The sequence below is a fragment of the Panthera uncia genome (assembly GCF_023721935.1).
Source record: "Panthera uncia isolate 11264 chromosome C1 unlocalized genomic scaffold, Puncia_PCG_1.0 HiC_scaffold_3, whole genome shotgun sequence".
NCBI lineage: Eukaryota > Metazoa > Chordata > Mammalia > Carnivora > Felidae > Panthera > Panthera uncia.
The window spans coordinates 92,760,169-92,782,841 of NW_026057584.1; the positions used below are offsets into that span (position 1 = coordinate 92,760,169).

Below are 22,673 nucleotides of genomic sequence, written 5' to 3' on the forward strand. Positions count from 1 at the left end.
AAAGGCCATCAGGCCTCAGGTATCAGGTGTAAGCAGGGGAACTGCTCTGTGCTTGCATGTCCCCTTCCATTACCCATCCCTCTGATATCTCACCTTTGCCTCACTCTGCTTCTTCTTATTCACGTCCGCATTTCACTTCAGCTTGCACATGGCCCTAGTGGGCACCTCACCAAAACCTTCATGTCTAAGACCCACAGCTCATGGACCATCTTCTCTGTGTCTCTTAGTTCAAGTTCAAATTCTTGAGAGTGAATCTGACTGGGGGCCCCTGGATCAGGAGATCACTCTTGGTCCAGTTGGGTCAAGGGTAAGGTGGATTCTGTTAAGGCATCAGGGGCTGAGGATCTACTAGAGACTCTGCAGGAGGGTCTGAGGGCCACATTCCTGGGTGTCCTGACATCCATCCCAGTCACCCTATAAGGCAGAGTATGGTATAAGTCAGTAGTGCCCTTTTTACTACCTGTAACCAGTACTGAGCTGACTTCACAGACCTCCTGACACTCATCCATAGATACCACTTAATAACCCTCACCCTAACTCATTTTTTGATGGCATACCTATCTCTATTCTTAAGTTCCATCCCTTTCTAAATGGCTAAAATGGTCAATTTTATGTTGATGCATAGTTTACTACAATTTTAAAAATTCCATCCTTTTCTGATGTCTGAGTTCTTCTAAATCAATTGTTCTCCATGTGTGGTCTCCAGACCAACAGCATCAGCCTCACCTGGGACCTTGTTAGACATTCAAATCCTTGAGCCCTATGTCAGATGCACTGGATCAGAAACTGTGAGGTGGGCCCAGCAATTTGTGCTTTACAAGCTCTGCAGGTGATTCTGATGCACACGGAAGTTTGAGAACCACTGTTCTAAGTAGGTGGAAATCACTTCTGACCTCCTTAGTGCTTTAGTCCATGGCATTTTCCAGGAAGCTTAGAACAATTGCTTGGAGTTTGGGTGTGTTGTATATATAAGGAAAACGATTGATGGCAATCATGCATATTGTTGTTTGGACTTCAGGGAGAATTAATTAAACTTCTTCTTTTACAGCCATAAATAAAAGCCAAGTGATCACCATTGGGTTTGATCTCAATACTTTCCTGAGCTGTTCAAGTTCCAAGAAAAGGTAATGTTAGATTTCCTGCTGAAGTATCAATAGCTGATGTTTGCAGAATATTCTTTCATACGTGTGATCTCATGGGACTGTTGCCATCTGCCTCTCGCCAGTGATTTTATCATGGCTGTTCTGTAGGCGAGAGATAAAGGCTCAGAGGGGATGGCAGAAAGAGCCTATCTCCCATTGCATCTTACCCGGGGCCCACATGGTCCTGCATCCTCTCTTGTCATTCTGCACTGGTGACCTTTGCAGTTTGTTCAAGTGTACACAATGAGTAGAGCTGGTATCTGAACCCCTGTCTTCTAATTTAAGATCTTGTTGGAGACAACCTGAGTTTGTGGAACAGCAGCCTGGGTTAAAGATATATCTGACCACCCCACTGAAGTTACGTGTTCTGAGTAAGTGAGGTTAGTTCTGTATACCTGTTTCCTCATGTGATATGTAAAACATCTTCCCCTTGAGGAGATAGCATAGGTAGGAGATTGAACTGTTGCAGTGGGGCAGAAACCTAACTCAGTGGTGTTCTAAGAAGAGGTTGTTTTTGACTTTCGTGGGTTTTTTTTTTTTTTACTTTGTTTTTTATTTCCTTAAGTAATCTCTATACCCAATGTGGGGCTTGAATTCATGACCCTAAAGATAAACAGTCACAGGCTCTACCAACTGAGACAGCCAGGCATACCCTAAGAAGAGAGGTTTTAATTTATGTGGGGTTGCAAATAATTTCTTACCAAAATTATGGCTAAAATACCAAAATTTGTAAATGGCATACTTTAAAAAAAAATTAGAGCAGGTTTTAGGTTACCCCCATAATGACCCTCTCACAACACTCAAAATCCGATGTGCTTCCCAAGTGAGCATGAAAAGGATGGTGTGGACTCCTGAAATCATTGTTGCACTGTATGCTAACTAATTTGGATGTAAATTTAAAAAAAATTAAAAATAAAATTTAAAAAATAAAATAAAATAAAAACCTAAAAGACAAAAAAGACATGGGCCAACCACGTACAAATGACATCCTCTCTCCACATGACAAACCTAAAAGACAAAAACCTAAAAGGATGGTGTGGAAACCAGGAGATGGTTGTTCCCCAGAAACATCAGCCTTCCATGGGTATGTTACACATGTGAGCTTCATGCACCATGCATTGACGAAAGACAAAGACTGGAAAGAATCATTTGGCTTCCCAGACTTTGAGCTAGAGCTCTCCTTACCCTACCTCAGACTGCTAGAAAAGCTCTGTCCAGGGTCACTCACTCAGTTGCTACCATCTTCTTGTGCTTTTCCTCTCCTAGCACTTGTGTATCTCAATCTGTTGTTCAGTCCTCTCAACTCACTTCAAGCTCTGCCGGTTAAACCAACAGACCCCGAGTGGCTGCTACTGTCAGGCTTTGTGCTGGGAGTATGAATGGTAGAAAGAGCAGATAGGTCAAAAGTGCTCCCTGACCACACTCGGAGTCAGCTGAGGATTACTGGACTATGTCTTTTCAGAAAACAGAACTCAAGAGGCCATAATGAAAGGGTTACCCAGAAAGCTCAGTAATTATAAAACCACAAGATGCCATATGATATCAGCTCCAAGGTTCTCCCTCTAAACTTGGCCTGAGGCAAAGGTCCAACACTGGCTGACATTAAACTAACAGCCGGCGATCCTCATTCAGGGGGATGTTGGTGGAGAGTCTGCTGGGGGCCAGGGCAGACTGAGGGGGGTTCCAACAGGAGTAACATCCTTTTCTCTTTGAGAATCTTAGACCTTGGAGGGGAAGCAGAGTGGCCCACAAATGACTCTAATACCAGATTGTGGCAGAAGACAAAGCATTGCTCCACAGAAGGGGGAGAAAGAGCATTATCTGGGATGCTCTGAGGTGGCTGGGGGCAGGGGAGGGATAGCTGAAGGAGGGCTACCTGCAAGGCCTGGGCATAGAAACTGAGGCTATGCTAAATCTCTTGAGAGATACTCAGTATACTCATACTGAGTATGTTAAATCTTCTCCCAAGTTAGGTAAACCTGAACTTCCAGCATTAAAGCTTTAAGAGCAAATTGAGGGGTGGTTGGCTGGCTCAGTCAGAAGAACATGTAACTCTTGATCTCAAGGTTGTGAGTTCTAGATCCATGCTGGGTGAAGAGATTATACATACATACATAAGCAAATAAAAAAGCAAATGAATAATTAAGCAGTCCTTTAGAGCAAATTGTATTTTATCCAGGGACTGTTTGTTTCTTTCCTCAAGACTTCATTTCTTCCAAGCCAGGAGGACAATCAGGATCAGGAGTTTTAGGTCAGAGTAGCTGAGTCTGTTCATTGAGTGGGTGTCACCTGTGTCCCTGGTTGTGCTCCAGAGACCTGTATATATTATGGATAATCCATAACTATAGATTACCCCCCACCCCCACTGCTGTTTTAGCAAATGTGAGTTCGTTGACGCTTCATAAAATAGGAGGTACTTAAGTTTAGAAGACCCAGATTTCTCTCCATTGGACAGAGGTCCCTCTGCAATGTCCCTGTCACTTCTACCAATTTTGTGCTCTGGGCTAACCACGCACAAATGACATCCTCCCTCCACATGATGGCCATTGGACAGGAGATGCCCTTGTACTGCACCCCCTTCCGCCATCCCCCTGCGATTCCCCCTCCAGACCAAACACATCCACCTACACCAACCCTTCCTCAACATTGCCCTCTGCTGGTGTAACTGCCACATGCTCTCTTACAGTGCCTTCCAGCCTGTAGGCCAGGACTTGGAGATTGGTAAACCAATTTAGGGTTTGTTTTGAAACATGAGAAGAAAATGTTTTATTAAAAAAAGAAAGGAAGAGGGGCGCCTGGGTGGCTCAGTCGGTTAAGCGTCCGACTTCAGCTCAGGTCATGAACTTGCAGTTTGTGAGTTCAAGACCCGCATCAAGCTCTGTGCTGCCAGCTTGGAGCCTGCTTCTGATTCTGTGTCTCCCTCTCTCTCTGCCCCTCCCCTGCTTATGCTCTGTCTCTCTCTGCCTCTCAAAAATAAATAAATGTTAAAAGAAAATTAAAAACAAAAAAGGAAGGAAGGAAAGACAGAAGGAGAGAAATGGACTAGAATAAAAAAGAAACTAGAGTGCATTCATGTAAGGATAGCATTTTTACAGTATGTTTTATTTCAAATATATATATTTATCTGAATTTATATATATGAAATATTTAAAAATATATGAATGTCTACACATCTACAAATACAGTGATATGTGGTTAAAAGCACAGACTGTATTCTACAGTTTGTAAACTATGTGATTAAGGAGAAGTTCTCATTAAAAAAAACAAGATGTGGGTTCATTTACATTACAAAGGCTGGAGATGGATGATCTTCAGTAGGTACAATCATCAGGAATCCAGGCTTCTGCCTTAATTTTTGTCATCCTTAACAAGGCTTCCACCTTATTGTCCATCATGACTGCATGAGCTCCTGCCATTGTGTCCATAATCCAGGCAGCATAAAGGAGAAAGGAGGTTGTAGCTGGTGTTAATATTTAGCTGATGCACATCAGTAGAGCTACACCAGTAATTCAGTTATTGAAATACTTTCTTCCATACCAGCTGACAAACAGGTGCTGGTCCCCTGATGCCCAGAATATACTCATTTCTTTGACTCTCAATCTCCTTCTCTATAGGATACGGTTAAATAACTGTAGTCCTTATCTAATAAATTCGTGAAAATTAATGGAGAGACCTACATTCATATCACAGTGGCCAGCACAGAATCAAGGCATAATGAGTTAAAGCCATCATTATGATTAGCTATGTTTTATAAACAGTAGGAAGAAAAAGCATGGCATCAGAACTAAAGACAGTATTTGAGGACAAGCTAATACAAAGAACGGTAGGCTTGGCACAGTGTTTGGAGTCCTGCAGAAGCAATAATAACTCACCTAAGAAGAGGCAATAATAGTAATTTTCCCATCTACCAGGCACTTGTGTGGCTTTTGACTCAGTGTTTCTCGAACCTTTACTAATTACACACATTGCTGCCATCCATCAGTCTGGGGGCGCAGGTAGCCCGCAGGGTCATTACTCACCGTGTCCTTTCCATCTTTCGGATCCCGCAGCGGGCCCTGCTCTCGGACAGACAGCGCGCCCCTCCAGACCGCCGCGCAGCCTGCCCTAGGGACGGCAGTAGGTTCCTCCTCGCCGCGGGGCTCCGCCTACCGGAGAGTCTGGGGAATATTTGCCAACCAATCCACGGCCGAAAGGGACGCTTTCCTGCGGGAGGATTTCCCCGAAGGCTTCCTCTGGGGCGTCTCCACGGGAGCCTTTAACGTGGAAGGAGGCTGGGCCGAGGGCGGAAGAGGGCCGAGCGTCTGGGACCACCTGGGTCGCCGGCACGCCTCCGAGGGCGCAGCAACACCGGAGGTGGCCAGTGACAGCTACCACAAGGTGGACACCGATGTGGCCCTGCTTCGCGGCCTCCAAGCTCACGTCTACAAGTTCTCCATCTCCTGGTCCCGCATCTTCCCCACGGGGCTCGGGCCCGGACCCAGCCGCCAGGGCGTCGCCTACTACAGCAGGCTCATCGACAGCCTGCTGGACGCGCGCATCCAGCCCATGGCCACGCTCTTCCACTGGGACCTGCCCCAGGCCCTGCAGGAGCGCGGCGGGTGGCAGGACGATAGTGTGGTGGACGCCTTCCTGGACTACGCGGCTTTTTGCTTCGCCACCTTCGGGGACCGCGTGAAGCTGTGGGTGACCTTCCATGAGCCGTGGGTGATGAGCTACGCGGGCTACGGCACTGGCCGACACGCACCGGGAATCTCCGACCCGGGCGTGGCTTCTTTCAAGGTACTTCTCGTCCTTGCAGTGCTGCCTCACTGGAGGAGAATTTGGCTGGGAGAAAGTCATTGTCTCTTCCAGTCAGAATGCGTTTACTTTTTGTGCTTTAAAGGAAGCCAGAGGGAGGGAAGGCACCATAAATCGTTAATCACCTTATTTTGTCCAAATACTGCTGGCACTTTGATAAGTTATTACATGCTTGGAACAGCGCTGGTGGATGAGGGAACTGGGGCTCAGAGAGGAGAAACTGTTTCCTGATGGCATCGCTACAGGGTCAGCAGTTTGAAGCCAGAATCTGAGCCCGAGTCTGCTTGAGTCTACAGCAGATTTTCCTTGTCATCCAGGACTCTTAGTTGCATGGGACAGAAAAACCAACCCAGACAGACTTAAGCCAAGTGGGAGTCCATCAGCTCGGGAAACTGAAAAGTCTGGGCTTTAATATGATTTTTTTTAATGTTTATTTATTTTGAGAGAGTGAGAGAGAGCATGAGTTGGGGAGGGGCAGAGAGAGAGAAAATCCCAAGCAGGCCCCAAGCTGTCAGCACAGAGCTGGAGGGGGGGCTCGATCCAACTAACAGTGACATAATGACCTGAGCTGAAATCAAGAGTCGGAGGCTCAACCAACTGAGCCACCCAGGCATCCCTGAAAAGTCTGGGTTTTAGCTGGTCAGAGTGGAGCTTGATTAGATCCCAAACAATGCCACTAGTACTCAATTTCTCTTCTTGCCCCTCCTTGTTGGTTTTCTACTTGGGCTGCTTGGTAACCAGATGGTAGCAGCCACGCTCTCCTATTTCAAGACCAGCAGGAAAGAAAGCTTACCTCTCTTCTGGCATTCCCAGCAAACGTGTCCCTGTGCCTTATGCCTGCTGCATGGGTTGCATGCCCATCCCTGAACCAATCACTAAGTTTAGGCTGGGAAAATGTTGTGCAGTGACTGGTCTGGGTCTGGGTCTCAGCTCTGCCCTTCCACACACTGGCTGAGAGGTGGGGAGGTGGAAAAGGAAAAAGGGTTTGGCTTTCCAGAGGGTAGGCAGGGTATCATTTCCATAAGAAGGGGATGTATATACTGGACACAAAATTTTAAGTAGCTTAATATGGGCCCTTTCCATCATTTCTTTTTTTGCTCAAATCTCCCAGAAAACTCACCAGCTTTCCCTGACATCCATATTCAGGATGCACATGTTAGCCTGGCTTTCCCCTGCCACATCTTGGGTTCTGTTCTGAAATAGGAGTCTTTGCCTTGCCCTATGCTAGGTGTTAAGGAGGATGCATGACCCATATCCTCAAGATTTAATACTTTTTGGAGATGATACAAATAAATACACATAAGAAAATTAGAGAACAATCCAAAATGTCCACACTCAGAATGAGCTAAAATCAATGACTTGATGAAATGCCAAAAATTAGAGTGAAGTCAAAGCTTCCACTCTGCTCTTGTTCAACAAGAGCATACACACCAAGAGAGAACACTTCTCAAAATGGAAGGTTTGAACCTTTCTGTTTGTCTCCTTGTTGTAAAACTCATCCCAACCTCTTCTCCTGGCTTCTTATCCCTACAACTGTGGCTCCTGGAAAGTCCACACCACCTTTCTCCTTCAGTTCTTGCTTTGATTTATTAGTTAAAACATTATAATACCATTAAGGGAAGATTGCAAAGAAAACGGTTCACTCATAATTTTGCCCATATGTCCTTCCAGTCCTTGCATTCACAGTGTACTTACAGAGTGCACTAAATTCAGTGCCTTTTTAAAATTTTTTTTAATATTTATTTATTTTTGAGACAGAGACAGAGCATGAACAGGGGAGTGTCAGAGAGAGAGGGAGACACAGAATCTGAAACAGGCTCCAGGCTCTGAGCTGTCAGCACAGAGCCCGACGCGGGGCTTGAACTCACAAACTGTGAGATCATGACCTGAGCCGAAGTCGGACGTTTAACCGACTGAGCCACCCAAGCACCCCTTAGTACATTTTTTCAAGTAGACTTTATTTTTTTAATGTTTATTTATTTTGAGAGAGAGAGAGATGGGGGAGGGGCAGAGAGAGAGAATCCCAAGCAGACTCCATGCTGACAGTGCTAATGCAGGGCTCAAACCCACAAACCATAAGATCATGACCTGAGCCAAAATCAAGAATCAGATGTTTAACTGATAGAGCCACCCAGGTGCCCCAAGTAGACTTTATTTTTTACAGTGGTTTTAAGTCCACAGCAAAATTGAACAGAAGTTAACGTAGATTTTCCATATACCCTCTGCTCCCACACGTGCACAGCTCCCCCCGTTATTGACATCCCCCATGAGCATGGTACATTTGTTATGATGATTGAACCCACACTGGCTGTCATAATCACCCTAGTGCCCATTTCTTATCTGACATGTCATTAACACCTTTCCATGTTCTTACATGGCCACAATGACTGGTTTTGCTAGTTGTTTCATATTTCGCTGAGCCCCCTGCCTGATGCTGACTCAGTTAGAAGGCACACATTCCTGCCTTTTGGAAAAAAGCACAGTTTACCATTGGAGTTTAGGACCCTGTTAAGGATTAACATTTGCAACATGAGAAGCAGTGAGGAGTTTGACTTCCTAAGGCATATTTTGATCTGAAAGTCTTCAAGAGTAAGTGTCATTATCTTCAGATGATAAAAATGAAAAAGGAAAGGATGATAAGCAATAGCAATCTCCCTCTTACACCCCAAGTGTCTGCTTGGTGCTCTGTATACATGATCTTATTTAGTCCTCCTAAATGAATGCATAATTACCACTTCTTGCATACAAGGAAACTGAATGAGAAGCAAGTTAGTGACAAAGTCAAGATTTAAGTCTAGGTTTGTTACACTCCAGACACCCTGCTTTTGCCCGTTTTCCCATGGCACTCTGCCAAGGAAAGCTGTTAACTTTTGTAAGACCTTGAGTTAAGTCTACAAAGAGATTCCTGGTCATGGGTTTTCTTCCTAGATTTCATTAAGTGGAAAGAGCAGGTAGGTTAGAAAGAATTGTCCCATCCCTTCTGTGTCAAATAAAATGATCGTCCCAAATTCATTGTTGATGAATTATTCAATAAGCACTTACTAAGAACAAAGTCAGAATAGCATCATGGGGGACAATACAGGCAGAGTCAGGCTTCTTACATTCTACACCTCTCTAGATCTTGTTCCCCTCATCTGTATAGTGGTAATAATAATTATACTGTCACACAAGACTGTTGGGAGGAGCTTATGAGAGAATTCATTAACAATTTTTTACTGCAAAATATGGTTCTATTGACCTGTTGATGGTGATGTTGACTTGTTGATGTTATTGGCTGTTGATATTGCTGGCATTGGTGTTGATGATGTTGATGTCAACATTGTCCATGTTGTTGATTTACTGACATTGTTAGCACCAATCTTAACTACTTTTTGATATTGTTGACTTGTTGATATTGGCATTGACTTGCTGATGACTTCCTGATGTTGTTGACATTGGTGCTGTTATTGATGTGGACATTTTCATTGTGGCTATTTTATTAACATTGGTAACATTATTGACATTCGTATTAACTTGTTGTTGTAGACTTGTTATTGGCTTGTGGTTGTTGTTGGCTTTGCTATTAGCTGTTATTAAGCACTGTATTTCTTTCTTTTTTTTCCTCACAAGGTGGCTCACTTGGTCCTCAAGGCTCATGCCAGAGTTTGGCACCACTATAATAGCTACTATCGTCCACAGCAGCAGGGACGTGTGGGCATTGTGTTGAACTCAGACTGGGCAGAACCTCTGTCCCCAAAGAGGCCTGAGGACCTGAGTGCCTCTGAACGCTTCTTGCACTTCATGCTGGGCTGGTTTGCACACCCCATCTTTGTGGATGGAGACTACCCTGCTGCCCTGAAGGCCCAAATCCAACAGATGAACCAACAGTGCCCCAGTCTTGTGGTCCAGCTCCCTGAGTTCACCAAGGCAGAGAAGCAACTCCTGAAAGGCTCTGCTGATTTTCTGGGTCTGTCTCATTACACTTCTCGCCTTATCAGCACGGCCCAACAAGATTCCTGCATCCCTAGCTATGACACCATTGGAGGCTTTTCCCAGCATGTGGACCCTGCATGGCCCCAGACCTCATCCCCTTGGATTTATGTGGTGCCCTGGGGTATAAGGAGGCTATTGCAGTTTGTATCTTTGGAATACACAAGAGGAAAAGTTCCGATCTACCTGGCTGGGAATGGCATGCCCATAGGGGAGACTGAAGATCTCCTTGAGGATTCCTTGAGAGTAGACTACTTCAATAAATATATCAATGAGGTGCTCAAAGGTAAGAATGGTGGATATGCTGGTGATTGGAAGGTGGGTGGTACTTCTCCAAGTCTTCAGATTTCTGTTTAATGAGACAAAGACAGTCTCCTAAGAAAATGAAGCCAAAAAGTAGTGTTAGTAGTAATAGCATGAGTCCTTCATATCAGCCTCCTAGCTGTTTCCCCCAGAAGCCTCAAGTGTTTGTTCCTATGTTCTTATTCCCTATAATGCCGCCTCCTACACTCTGCCCATTTGAGTCCTATCCATTGATCAAAAACTCATCATCTTTTAACACATTCATTTAACAAATATTTATTCAGTGCCTGTTATGTACCGCACATTGCACAAGACAGTAAGGGTAAAATATTGAGCAAATATCATCTTTTCCCATAGGACTCTCAGAGTTTACAGAGGGCCACAGACAGAAAATTGTAATAAAGGATGCCAATGGCATTATAGGAAGGGACTCCAACCCATTAAATCTTCCCTCGTTGTTCTGGCCACATTCATCTCCATCTCCGTAAGTCAGCTATAAAATCTACATTCCACATCATTCACTTTGATCCCATTAATTCATATCTACTGCACCAGTCTTACCTAACATAGTTTCATACGTCTTTTTAAATTTTTTAAAATATTTTTTTAATATTTATTTATTTTTGAGAGAGAAAGAGAGTTTAATATTTTTTAATGTTTATTTTTGAGAGAGAGAGACAGAGCACGAGCAGGGGAGAGGCAGAGAGAGAGGGAGACACAGAATCCGAAGCAGGCTTTAGGCTCTGAGCTGTCAGCACAGAGCCCGATGTGGGGCTCGAACTCATGAATCATGAGATCATGACGTGACACAAAGCTGTGAGATCATAACCAACTGAGCCACCCAAGCACACCTAAATTTTTTTTATTTTAATTCTAGTATAGTTAACACACAGTGTTATATTGGTTTCAGGTGTACAATATAGTGATCTGACAATTCTATACATTGCTTAGTGCTCATTATGATAAGTGTACTCATAATTTCCTTCAGCTATTTAACACCCCCCTCCACCCCTCCTCTCTGGTAACCATCAGTTTGTTGTCTATGGTTAAGAGTCGGCTTCTTGGTTTATCTCTTTTATTCTTTGTTCATTTGTTTTGTTTGTTCCACACATGAATGAAATCATATGGTATTTGTCTTTCTCTGACTTCACTTAGCATTTTATCATCTAGATGCATCCATATTGTTGCAAATGACAAGATTTCATTCTTTTTTATGGCTGAGTAATGTTCTATTATATATAAATACCACATCTTCTTTATCCATTCATCTATTGATGGACACTTGCGCTGCTTCCATAATTTGGCTATTGTAATTAATGCTGCAGTAAACAGAGTGCCTATATCTTTTCAAATTAGTATTTTTGTATTCTTTGTAAATACCCAGTAGTGGAATTACTGGATCACATCATAATTCTATTTTTAATTTTTTTTGAGGAACCTCCATACTGTTTTCCACAGTGACTGCACTAAGTTGCATTCCTACCAATGGTGCATGAGGGCTCCTTTTTCTCCACATCCTCACCAGCACTTATTATTTCTTATGGTTTTGATTTTAGCTATTCTGACAAGCATGAGGTGATATTTCATTGTAGTTTTGATTTGCATTTCCCTGATGATTAGTGATGTTGAACATCTTTTCATGTGTCCTTTGGCCATCTGGATGTCATCTTTGGAGAAATGTCTGCTTGTGTCTTTGGCCCATTTTTTACTTGGTTTATTTTTTTTTTAGGTGTTGAGTTGTATCAGTTCTTTATATGTTTTGGATATTAATCCTTTATTGGATATGTTATTTTCAAATATCTTCTCCCATTCCAGAGGTTGTCTTTTAGTTTTGTTGATTGTTTCCTTCATTGTGAAAAAGCTTTTTATTTTTATGTAGTCCCAATAGTTTATTTTCGCTTTTGTTTCCCTTGCCCCAGGACACATATCTAGAAAGATGTTGATATGGCTGATGTCAGAGAAGTTACTGCCCGTGCTCTCTTGTAGGATTTTTACGGTTTCAGATCTCACGTTTAGGTCTTGAATCCATTTTGAGTTTATTTTTGTGTATGGTGTAGAAAATTGGTCCACTTTCATCCTTTTGCATGTAGCTGTTCAATTTTCCCAACACCATTTGTTGAAGACTATCTTTTCCCCATATGTCTTTTTATTCCAAGTAAAAAGGAAGGGCAAATAATTTTCATCTCCTATATCAGCACTAATCAAGTGATATATGGCTAGTCACCTGCCTAGAGGGCTATTCTGAGAAGATTTCAAGGCCTTGCGTAGATTCAGAGAGAAAGAGTTGACTAGCAATACCTACCCTGGGCACTGCAGTTAGGAATGGAGACACCTTAGGGAGTGGAGGCCTCAGTGTTCATGAGGCCAGACACCCTCTCTTTTACTTTGCTTGTGTTCTCAGCATCAAGGGTACAATTATGTAATCTTCACAATCTTGGAATCCCTCTAGGACATTATCTCAAGAGATCTTTGAAACAGCCTTGTGCAGAAAATAGGAGCAGAGATCATCCTCATGAGACCATTGTGAAAACTGATGCTCTGAGAGATTACATGGTGTGCCCAAACAGCCAGTGAGTGAAACTACAGGCCTTTCTATCACTGGCTCATCAATACCCACTAACCTATGAAGCTTCTATTCATTTTTGTTTCTAGAGCCTTTTACAGCCTGGGACAAAGTAGGTGTTTACTAAATTATTCATTGAATGAATAAGTGAATTATATAAAATAAATGAATTGCCAGCCTCTTATATAGTCAATGTTTGTTGAGAGGCTGTGTAATCTGATAAAAATAGGGCTTAATACTTTGCTGGTTCCCAGTTTGAGCCCAAAGCCATTGCTTTACTTTGACACTGGCTTTTGGTTGACTCACTAGATGCCTTTTTTTATTCTCTCACAGTTCTGCAGGCCAGAAGTCCACAATGGAGATGCTGGTAGGGCCACTCTCCCTCCGAAGTCTCCAGAGGAGACTCTTTCCTTGCCTCTTTCAGCATCTGGTGGCTCCAGGCATTTCTTGGCTGTTGGCTGCATTGCCCCAATCTCTGCCTCCATCTTCGTGGAGACTTTCTATCTTTCTCTTTTAAGGATGCTTGTCATTGGATTTTGGACTCACCCAGTTAATGCAGGATGATCTCATCTTAAGATCCTTAACTTAATTACATCTACAAAGACTTCTTTTCCAAATAAGATTACATTAACTGGTACCAAGTTAAGATTTGGACATATCTTTTTGGGGACCACCATTCAGCTCACTGTACCAGGAAATACCTTACTGTAGGCGTTATTTCTCTTTTTTAAGAGGGGATGTGTGATCATTTTATGTCAGTATTGCTAGACATAAGGAAAAACAAAAGTATATTTTAAATATTAAATGATTTATGCATTCTATAAAAAAACAAGGAATCCTGATAGTAGCAGATGGGACACATGCTTGTATTCATTTTGAGGCAGGGATGGCCTTCTGGATTGAGGTTTATGACCATAGATGTGGCCTGATGATTCGTGGGCATCTTGTGGATTCTCTTTTATTCATTCTGAGGAAAAAGGGTTAACATTTTTGGGGTAACCTAAATCCCCTCCAAAACGTGCATATGAAAAGGAAAACCTTTAAATAGCAACATCAGTAACAGAGACTATTTTTTTAAATTTTATTTATTTTTATTTTTTATTTTTTGAGAGAGGGAGAGAAAGCATGAGTGCAAGCAGGGGAGGGGCAGAGAGAGAGGGAGAGAGGGAAAGAAGCCAGAGCAGGCTCCATCGTCAGCACAGAGCCCAAGGGTGGGGTGCAGGAGGCTCTCTCCTGACTGACTGTGAGATTGTGACCTGAGCCAAAATCAGGAGTCAGACACTTAACCAACTGAGTCACCCAGATGCCCCATAGAGACTTGAAAATAATCCAAAGTTTTGTTTTTCTCCATAGCTATCAAGGAGGACTTAGTGGATGTTCGATCTTACATCGCTCGTGCCCTCATGGATGGCTTTGAAGGCCCCTTTGGTTACAGCCAGAGGTTTGGACTGTATCATGTCAACTTCAATGACAGCAGCAAGCCAAGGACTCCCAGGAAATCTGCCTACTTTTTCACCAGCATCATTGAAAAGAACGGTTTCCTCCCCAAGGCAGTAAAGAGACTGCCACCACCCAGTTTAGCAAACTTCCCACGTAAAATCAGAGCCTTCACTTTTCCATCTGATGTGCCCTCCAAAGCTAAAGTAGTTTGGGAAAAGTTCTCCAACCAACCCAAGTTTGAAAGAGATTTGTTCTACCATGGTACTTTCAGAGAGGACTTTTTCTGGGGCGTGTCCTCATCAGCCTATCAGATTGAAGGAGCTTGGAATGCTGATGGCAAAGGCCCCAGCATCTGGGATAACTTCACCCACACACCAGGGAGCAATGTGAAAGGCAATGCCACTGGAGACATCGCCTGTGACAGCTATAACCAACTGGATGCCGATCTGAATATGCTTCGAGCTTTGAAGGTGAAGGCCTATCGCTTCTCTATCTCCTGGTCTCGGATTTTCCCAACAGGGAGAAACAGTTCTATCAACAGACACGGTGTTGATTATTACAACAGGCTGATCAATGGCTTGGTGGCAAGCAACATCTCTCCCATGGTGACACTGTTCCACTGGGACCTGCCCCAGGCCCTCCAGGATATTGGAGGCTGGGAAAATCCTTCCTTGATTGAGTTGTTTAACAGCTATGCAGACTTTTGTTTCCAGACCTTTGGGGACAGAGTCAAGTTCTGGATGACCTTTAATGAGCCCACATACCAGGCATGGTTGGGTTATGGCTCAGGGGATTTTCCTCCAAAGGTGAAAGACCCAGGCTGGGGACCTTACAGAATTGGCCATGCAATCATCAAAGCTCATGCCAGAGTATATCACACTTACGATGAGAAATACAGGCAGGAACAGAAGGGGGTCATCTCTTTGAGCCTCAGTGCACACTGGGCAGAGCCCAAGTCCCCTGAGATCCCGAGGGATGTGGAGGCAGCTGACCGAGTGCTGCAGTTCTCACTGGGCTGGTTTGCCCACCCCATTTTCCGAAACGGAGACTATCCCGATGCCATGAAGTGGAAAGTGGGGAACAGGAGTGAGCTTCAACACTTAGCCACCTCCCGCCTGCCAAGCTTCACTGAGGAAGAGAAGAGGTACATCAGGGCCACAGCTGACGTGTTCTGCCTCAACACCTACTCCTCCAGAATTGTGCAGCACAAAACACCCAGGTTAAACCCACCCTCCTATGAAGATGACCAGGAGGCAACCAAGGAGGAGGACCCTTCATGGCCTTCCACAGCAATAAACAGAGCTGCACCCTGGGGGACACGAAGACTGCTCAACTGGATCAAGGAAGAGTATGGTGACATACCCATTTACATCACTGAAAATGGAGTGGGGCTGACAAATTCAAAAGTGGAAGATACTGATAGGATATTTTACCACAAAACCTACATCAATGAAGCTTTGAAAGGTATGTGAGAATTCATGTCCCCCTTACAGAATCTTCCAGCATCCATATCTCATGTGCCTGACATGGTTTGGCAAAGTGGATTACAAACCATAAACAAGTCTCTCTTAGGCTCTAACTCCATAATTCTTTTCCTGTCGGGGGTTACATATCCCTTTGGAAATCTGAAAAAAAGCCATGGTCATCTACCCAGATGTACACATACAGAGTCCCCATACAAGTATTTTCATGGGTCCATCCATTCATTATTGAGCAACTACTATGTGGCAAGTTCTATTTTAAGTGCAGTGAACAAAAAGATAACTTTCTGTTAACATGGTGCATATGTTATATTCTGGTGAGTTTCATGCACCCCAGAGCAAGAAACTCTTCTCTAAAACACATTTCTATGTGTAACTTCTACAGTGGGCTGAGACTCTTGATTTCAAGCCTGTCCCTTTACCCCAACAAAAGAATTTGGTTTTGCAAAGATTGGTCATTAATACTTGCTATGAGGGCATCAGTGCTGGCAAAAAAAGAAGGTGCTCTGTCCATCTGGGCATACATTAATCGTGGGTACGATTTAATGGTTTAGGACTACTGTCTTAAGTGATGTGCCAGTACTTGTCTAGGGTTCTTGAGAACCTCACCCTCCAGGTGTAAAGCTCTTCTCTGCTCACTTTGGAATGTTCCCAGCCTACCGACTTGATGGTGTAGACCTTCGAGGGTATTCTGCATGGTCTCTGATGGACAACTTTGAGTGGCTGAATGGCTACACAGTCAAGTTTGGACTGTACCATGTTGATTTCAATAACACGAACAGGCCTCGCACAGCAAGAGCCTCTGCCAGGTACTACACAGAGGTCATCACCAACAACGGCATGCCGCTGTCCAGGGAAGACGAGTTTGTCTATGGACAGTTTCCCGAGGGCTTCATCTGGAGTGCAGCTTCCGCCGCATATCAGGTGAGAAGTTCAGGGCAGTTCAACGACAGCTATTGCAGACCTACTATGTGCCAGGCTGTGGGCTTGGTGCTAGGAGGGCAGGCAAGAACAGGGGATTGTCACAGACCTGCAGCAGGAAAGTATGGGTGCCGTATACGGAATCTGGGAGGTCCTCTCCATGGACAGACCAGCTTCCTCACATCCCCCAATTCAGGCAGACTCGTGGCTGCTTGGGCTATGCTGAGAGGGACGTAGGCAGGCAAAATGGAGCAGGTGGACCTGGGCACAAACACTTAGGCAGAGACCCGCAAACCAGAAGATTGTCTGCTGGAATATGTTCGTTTCTCACCTAGTCTCTTCCGAGCAGGCAGTTTGCTCAGAATGGCTGTCACGTGGGCCTGGGCTTCTTTTGATGTCCTGGCAGCATCATACTGTAACCTTATTCATGCCAAAATAAGCTCAATAATACAGAAAATACGAGGGTTTTCCTTTTTTCACAGAAAAAGATAAAAAGCAAAGAGTCACTTGCCCAGGCAGCTAGTGGAGGTCCCTGCTTTACATCTTCTGCCTCCATTCATTTTCTTTGAAGAAGGAGTGGAGGCTCTGTGTTCCCTGCAGACCCTGGGCAGAGTCAGTGCTGTGAGCTGACCTGACTCTGGGTGTGCTTGTCCCTTGGGTTTCCTTCTACTCAGCCACAGCTGCTGAAGATGTTTTTGAGGGGGGTGAGGGTGAGCTCCTCCCAAATGGCTGCACTACCAGGTCACAATGAAGTCTCAGACTAAATTCTGCTATGTCCAGACATTTATTAACTACATGTACAAACACAAAACCTGTTCGTGTATCCTATTCTGTGGACTGGAGGAAACCCCAATTCTTGGTCCTCTTCGGTGCTCTGGCCAACACTTTAAATGAAAGAAACACTTGAGGACATGCCAGGGTTTCAGAGACAGTGTTCTGTTACTGTTACTGTGGGCAAACAGAGTCCTCTGTAGCAAGGTTTCCCCAATTTGGCCTGATTGACATTTGCATGGATAATTCTTTGTTGTGGGGCTTTCCTGTGCACTGTAGGATGTTAAGCAGCATCCCTGACCTCTACCCACTAGAGGTCAGCAGATTCCTCCCCAAGTTGTAACAACTAAAAATGCCTGTAGACATTTGCTAAATGTCTCTTTGGGGACAAAATATTCCCTGGGTGAGAACCACTATCCACAGGTTTACAGCTGGACACAGGAAGGGTTAGGAATTCATTCTAGGGCACAGGTGGCAGACCTTGTAGGATTCTTAAACACTGTCCATGCAAGGGAAAAGGAGTGTCCTTGAAAAGCTTTTAGCCAACCCACATCTTGAATGATTAAACTGGCATTAGCAAGCACCCATTTCTATTCATTAGACAGCAGGCACAATTGTCACCATTTGAAACATTATGTGGTCTAATTAGCAAAGAGTTAAGTGTGAATCAAGAATTGATTAGAAGGGCTTATACTGTGGCCTTCCTGATTAGATACTACCTGATTGTGCATTCTTTTTTTTTTTTTAATTTTTTTAATGTTTATTTAGACAGAGCATGAACAGGGGAGGGGCAGAGAGAGAGGGAGACACAGAATCTGAAACAGGCTCCAGGCTCCGAGCTGTCAGTACAGAGCCCATCGCAGGGCTCGAACTCACGGACCGTGAGATCATGACCTGAGCCGAAGTCAGATGCTTAACTGACTGAGCCACCCAGGCACCCCTATTGTGCATTCTTTTTTAAAAAAAAATTTTTTTTAACGTTTATTTATTTTTGAGACAGAGAGAGACAGAGCATGAAAGGGGGAGGGTCAGAGAGAGGGAGACACAGAATCCGAAACAGGCTCCAGGCTCTGAGCTGTCAGCACAGAGCCCGACGCGGAGCTCGAACTCACGGACCGCGAGATCATGACCTGAGCCGAAGTCGGCCGCCCAACCGACCAAGCCACCCAGGCGCCCCTGTGCATTCTTTTTAAAACCTTTTATTTGGAAATCCTTTTGAACACAGAGAAAAGTTGAAGAAATAGTAGAGGACTCCTGTATATCCTTTCCCCATATTTCTCAACTGTTAAAATTTTACCATTTGCCATATTTTCTGTGTGTGTGTATGTGCACACACATATATATAGTATATATATGAAACTGATTTTATCACTTGAATAAGAAAGTGTTTACCCAGTTTCTCTACCATAAAATTAAGTATTTTTTAGTTATAAATAATAATTATTTTGTGGGGATCTACTTGGAGACTATATAAATAGCCTTTTCCTCATCAAATTTCACCCACTAGTTTTAGCAGCTGTTGACAATTTGTGCCTGAATCAGTTATTACTGTGATAGGTGACAAATGGTGATTTTCTAATTTCATGATTCCTCTTATATTTATCAGGGGGCATTCAACAGAAAGGTCAAACTTTGACTTTTCTCATATTTATTCATACTATATAAATATGCATCAGCAGTATGGCCTGATGCAGTCCTATTTTATTCAGTGAGTTATCATATTATTATGTATTTAGATGTTCACATTTTCCACATTTTGCTATAGGGAGTGCCTTTTAGCCAGATCCTGTGTCCTTTTCACATGGCCCATCATTATTTGAGCACTTGCTTAGTTCTTTCTTGTACAAGATGTTCCAGACTCAGCTTATACCTTTTCTGTCCCAGCCCTGTAATCATCCCTTTGTCTAATGAACCCTTTCTCTTACTGGATAGGGGCATTTAGAAACCAAGATCTAGGTGCTGGATATGCTCACTGCTACTGGGGTGTCGTCATTCTAGAATTCCTCTAGCTAGGAAATTCACATATATACGCACAAAAACACGTGCACTTGTATGTTATTTCTATATCTACCCCATCTCTATGTGGATTACCAACATTTTTTTAATGTTTATTTATTTTTGAGAGAGAGACAGAGCGTGAGTGGGGAAGGGGCAGAGACAGAGAGAGAGAGACAGAATCCAAAGCAGGCTCCAGGCTCTGAGCTGTTAGCACAGAGCCCAATGCAGGGCTTGAACTCATGAACCATAAGATCATGACCTGAGTCGAAGGTGGACACTTAACCATCTGAACCACCCAGGTACCCCCTATCTCTATGTAGATTTTAAAACCATGAGTTCATACTGATACCTCCAAATCCAATCCACAGGCTCGATGCTAGCTTTCCCATTGCCCATATTTTATATCTCTTTTCTCCAGTGGTGAAAAATCTAGCTCCTAATAGCCTCAACATGGTTACTTATTTCCTTGATCCCCCTGCATTAACTGATCTCTTGCACTGGTACCTTCCTGCTGGCCCTGAGCCCACTTGCATGGGGCTGTGCAGGCCACACTGGGGTGCGTGTTCTTGGTCAGGATGCCAGCAATACCTTAGCTCCATCCAGTCACATAACATCATGGTGTATGTGCTATATTGCTTTAAAGTAAATTACAGGGGCACCTGGGTGGCTCAGTATGTTAAGCGTCCGACTTTGGCTCAGGTCACGATCTCACAATTCATGAATTCAAGCCCTGCGTCGGGCTCTGTGCTAACAGCTCAGAGCCTGGAGCCTGTTTCAGATTCTGTGTCTCCCTCTTTCTCTCTGCTCCTCCCCTTGTGCTCTCTCTCTCATAAATAAATAAACACTAAAAAGAAGTAAATTACAGAACTTGTACCTATCATACTACCTAAGCCTGTAAGTAGGCATTTGCTTAGTGGCTTATGGTCACTTTCCCTATAAGGTGGGGGGCGGGGGGAGGGCAGGGGGAGAAGAAGGAGGCACAGAAACTGTGACCCAGGTCCTGATTTGAAATTCTGCCTCCGCAGCTGGCACCAGTGGTATTTGTTTGACTGTGATTGGGGCTGGAGGCATGTGATTGTTCATTCAGACTTTTAGTGCACAGCTGCCATATACCAGACACTGCTACATTAAGTGCTGGGACACCAAGATGAAAGTCACGATGCCTGGGCCTCAGAGTCTTATGGGAAGTCAGTCAGCAATCCCGTAACTGTGAGATGCAGTGTGACGCTGCCAGGATGGACACAAAGTGTGTACAGAAAGCTCTAGGAGTCCAAAAATCAGAGGGTGGCCAGAGAAGGTTCCCAGAGGAAGTGACACTGACATGGGTCCTGACTTGCAGCTCCCCCACTGACAGAAAGGAACTTGTGAAGGCTAGACTGCATGACTTAATTTGACCATGTCTTGTCATCTTGAGATCGAAGGTGCATGGAGAGCAGATGGCAAAGGACTCAGTATTTGGGACACATTTTCTCACACACCGCTGAAGGTTGGAAATGATGACACCGGAGATGTGGCCTGTGACAGTTATCACAAGATTGCTGAGGACGTGGTTGCCCTGCAGAACTTGGCTGTCTCCCACTATCGCTTCTCCATCTCCTGGTCTCGTATCCTCCCGGATGGAACCACAAAATATATCAATGAAGCAGGCCTCAACTACTACGTGCGGCTCATTGACGCGCTGCTGGCTGCCAACATCAAGCCCCAGGTGAGGTTGGGCCCCAGCCAGGGCATTGGTCAAGTCCACATGGGGGAGCCAGCTGGGCCAGGGAGCTCTTTACTGTGTAAACAAAATGCTGTTTTTTAGATTCAGTTTTTGAACTATCAATAAATTCACATGATGCAGAATTTAAAAAGCATTAAGAGTCCACAGTGAAGATTTACCTTCAGTCTCTGACCCCAAGCCATCCAGTTCCCCTCCTTACAGGCAGTCAAGTTTGCTAGGTTCTCATGTCTGCCTTTTGCAGAGGCCAGTCAGGAGACCTATACATGTGTGCGTGTTTGATCCTTTCCCCTCTTTTTTCCTAACGGTCACGTACATGCAGTTTGGTGCTTGCTTTTAATTAATTGTATTTATTTCTTTTTAAAAAATGTTTATTTATTTTGAGAGAGAGAGAGAGAGAGATGAGGGGAGGGACAGAGAGAGGGAGAGAGAAAATCCCAAGCAGGCTCCCCACTGTCAGTGTAGAGCCCAATACAGGGCTCAATCCCACGAACCGTGAGATCATGACCTGAACTGAAATCAAGAGTCAGATGCTCAATTGGCTTAGCCACCCAGGTACCCCCCCTTTTTTTTAAATAGGCTTCATGCCCACTGTGGACCCCAACATCAGGGTTGAGCTCATGACCCTGAGATCAAGACCTGAGCTAAGATCAAGAGTGGAATGCTTAACCAACTGAGCCCTTCACAGTATTTTTTTTTTTAACATTTATTTATTTTTGAGACAGAGACAGAGCATGAACAGGGGAGGGTCAGAGAAAGAGGGAGACACAGAATCTGAAACAGGCTCTAGGCTCTGAGCTGTCAGCACAGAGCCTGACGCGGGGTTCGAACCCACGGACCATGAGAACATGACCTGAGCCGAAGTCGGACGCTTAACCGACTGAGCCACCCATGCGCCCCCCTTCACAGTATTTTTTACACATATTTCCTCAACCATATGTACCTTCCCTATTTATTCTTTTTTAAAAAAAAGTTATGTGGAATTGTTTATATCTTACTTCTTGAATTACTTTTCTGTTAATTAACACTCTTCCCTGTGATGTTTCCAATATTTGCCATCTTAACCAATGGTGCAATGAGTAACCATAGGCATACATAATTTTGGGCGGGTGTAAGTTTATCTGTAGGCTGTGGTCCTAGGAGCAGAATTGCTGGGGCAAAAGTGCATGTGTTTTGCAGCCAGGAGTTACTTTTTTTAATGTTCTCACTTATTATTTTTGAGAGAGAGAGTGCATGAGCAGGGGAGGGGCAGAGAGAAAGGGGGACAGAGGATCTGAAGTAGGTTCTGCACTGACAGAAGAGCCTGATGTAGGGCTCGGACTCACAAACCATGAGATCATGACCTGAGCTAAGTCAGACACACAACCGACTGAGCCACCCAGGCCCCCCAGCAGGAGTTATTATGAGTAATAATACAGAAGCTCACTTGAGAGCTGACTTTGCTGTCACCAAAATTTTTAAATTTTACTTGGGAGCCTAAGAACGTGTCTCCTCTTCACCTGGGCCCTATGTGATAAAGCGCCGGAGGGCGCTCTTCTATGAAGCTGTGTGTTTCCTCTGCTGTACTG

The 22,673-nt window shown here is 44.2% G+C and overlaps 1 protein-coding gene across 1 annotated transcript in view; it reads left to right on the plus strand.

Moving 5' to 3' along the window:
- LCT (lactase) overlaps positions 1-22,673 on the plus strand; it is a 47,906-nt gene that overhangs the window by 13,805 nt on the left and 11,428 nt on the right. Inside the window, exons 7-12 of the mRNA XM_049615275.1 lie at positions 1,049-1,124; positions 5,192-5,921; positions 9,549-10,194; positions 14,128-15,678; positions 16,351-16,619; positions 20,800-21,090. Coding sequence (XP_049471232.1) covers positions 1,049-1,124; positions 5,192-5,921; positions 9,549-10,194; positions 14,128-15,678; positions 16,351-16,619; positions 20,800-21,090 — 3,563 coding nt within the window. The remainder of the gene's footprint in view (positions 1-1,048; positions 1,125-5,191; positions 5,922-9,548; positions 10,195-14,127; positions 15,679-16,350; positions 16,620-20,799; positions 21,091-22,673) is intronic.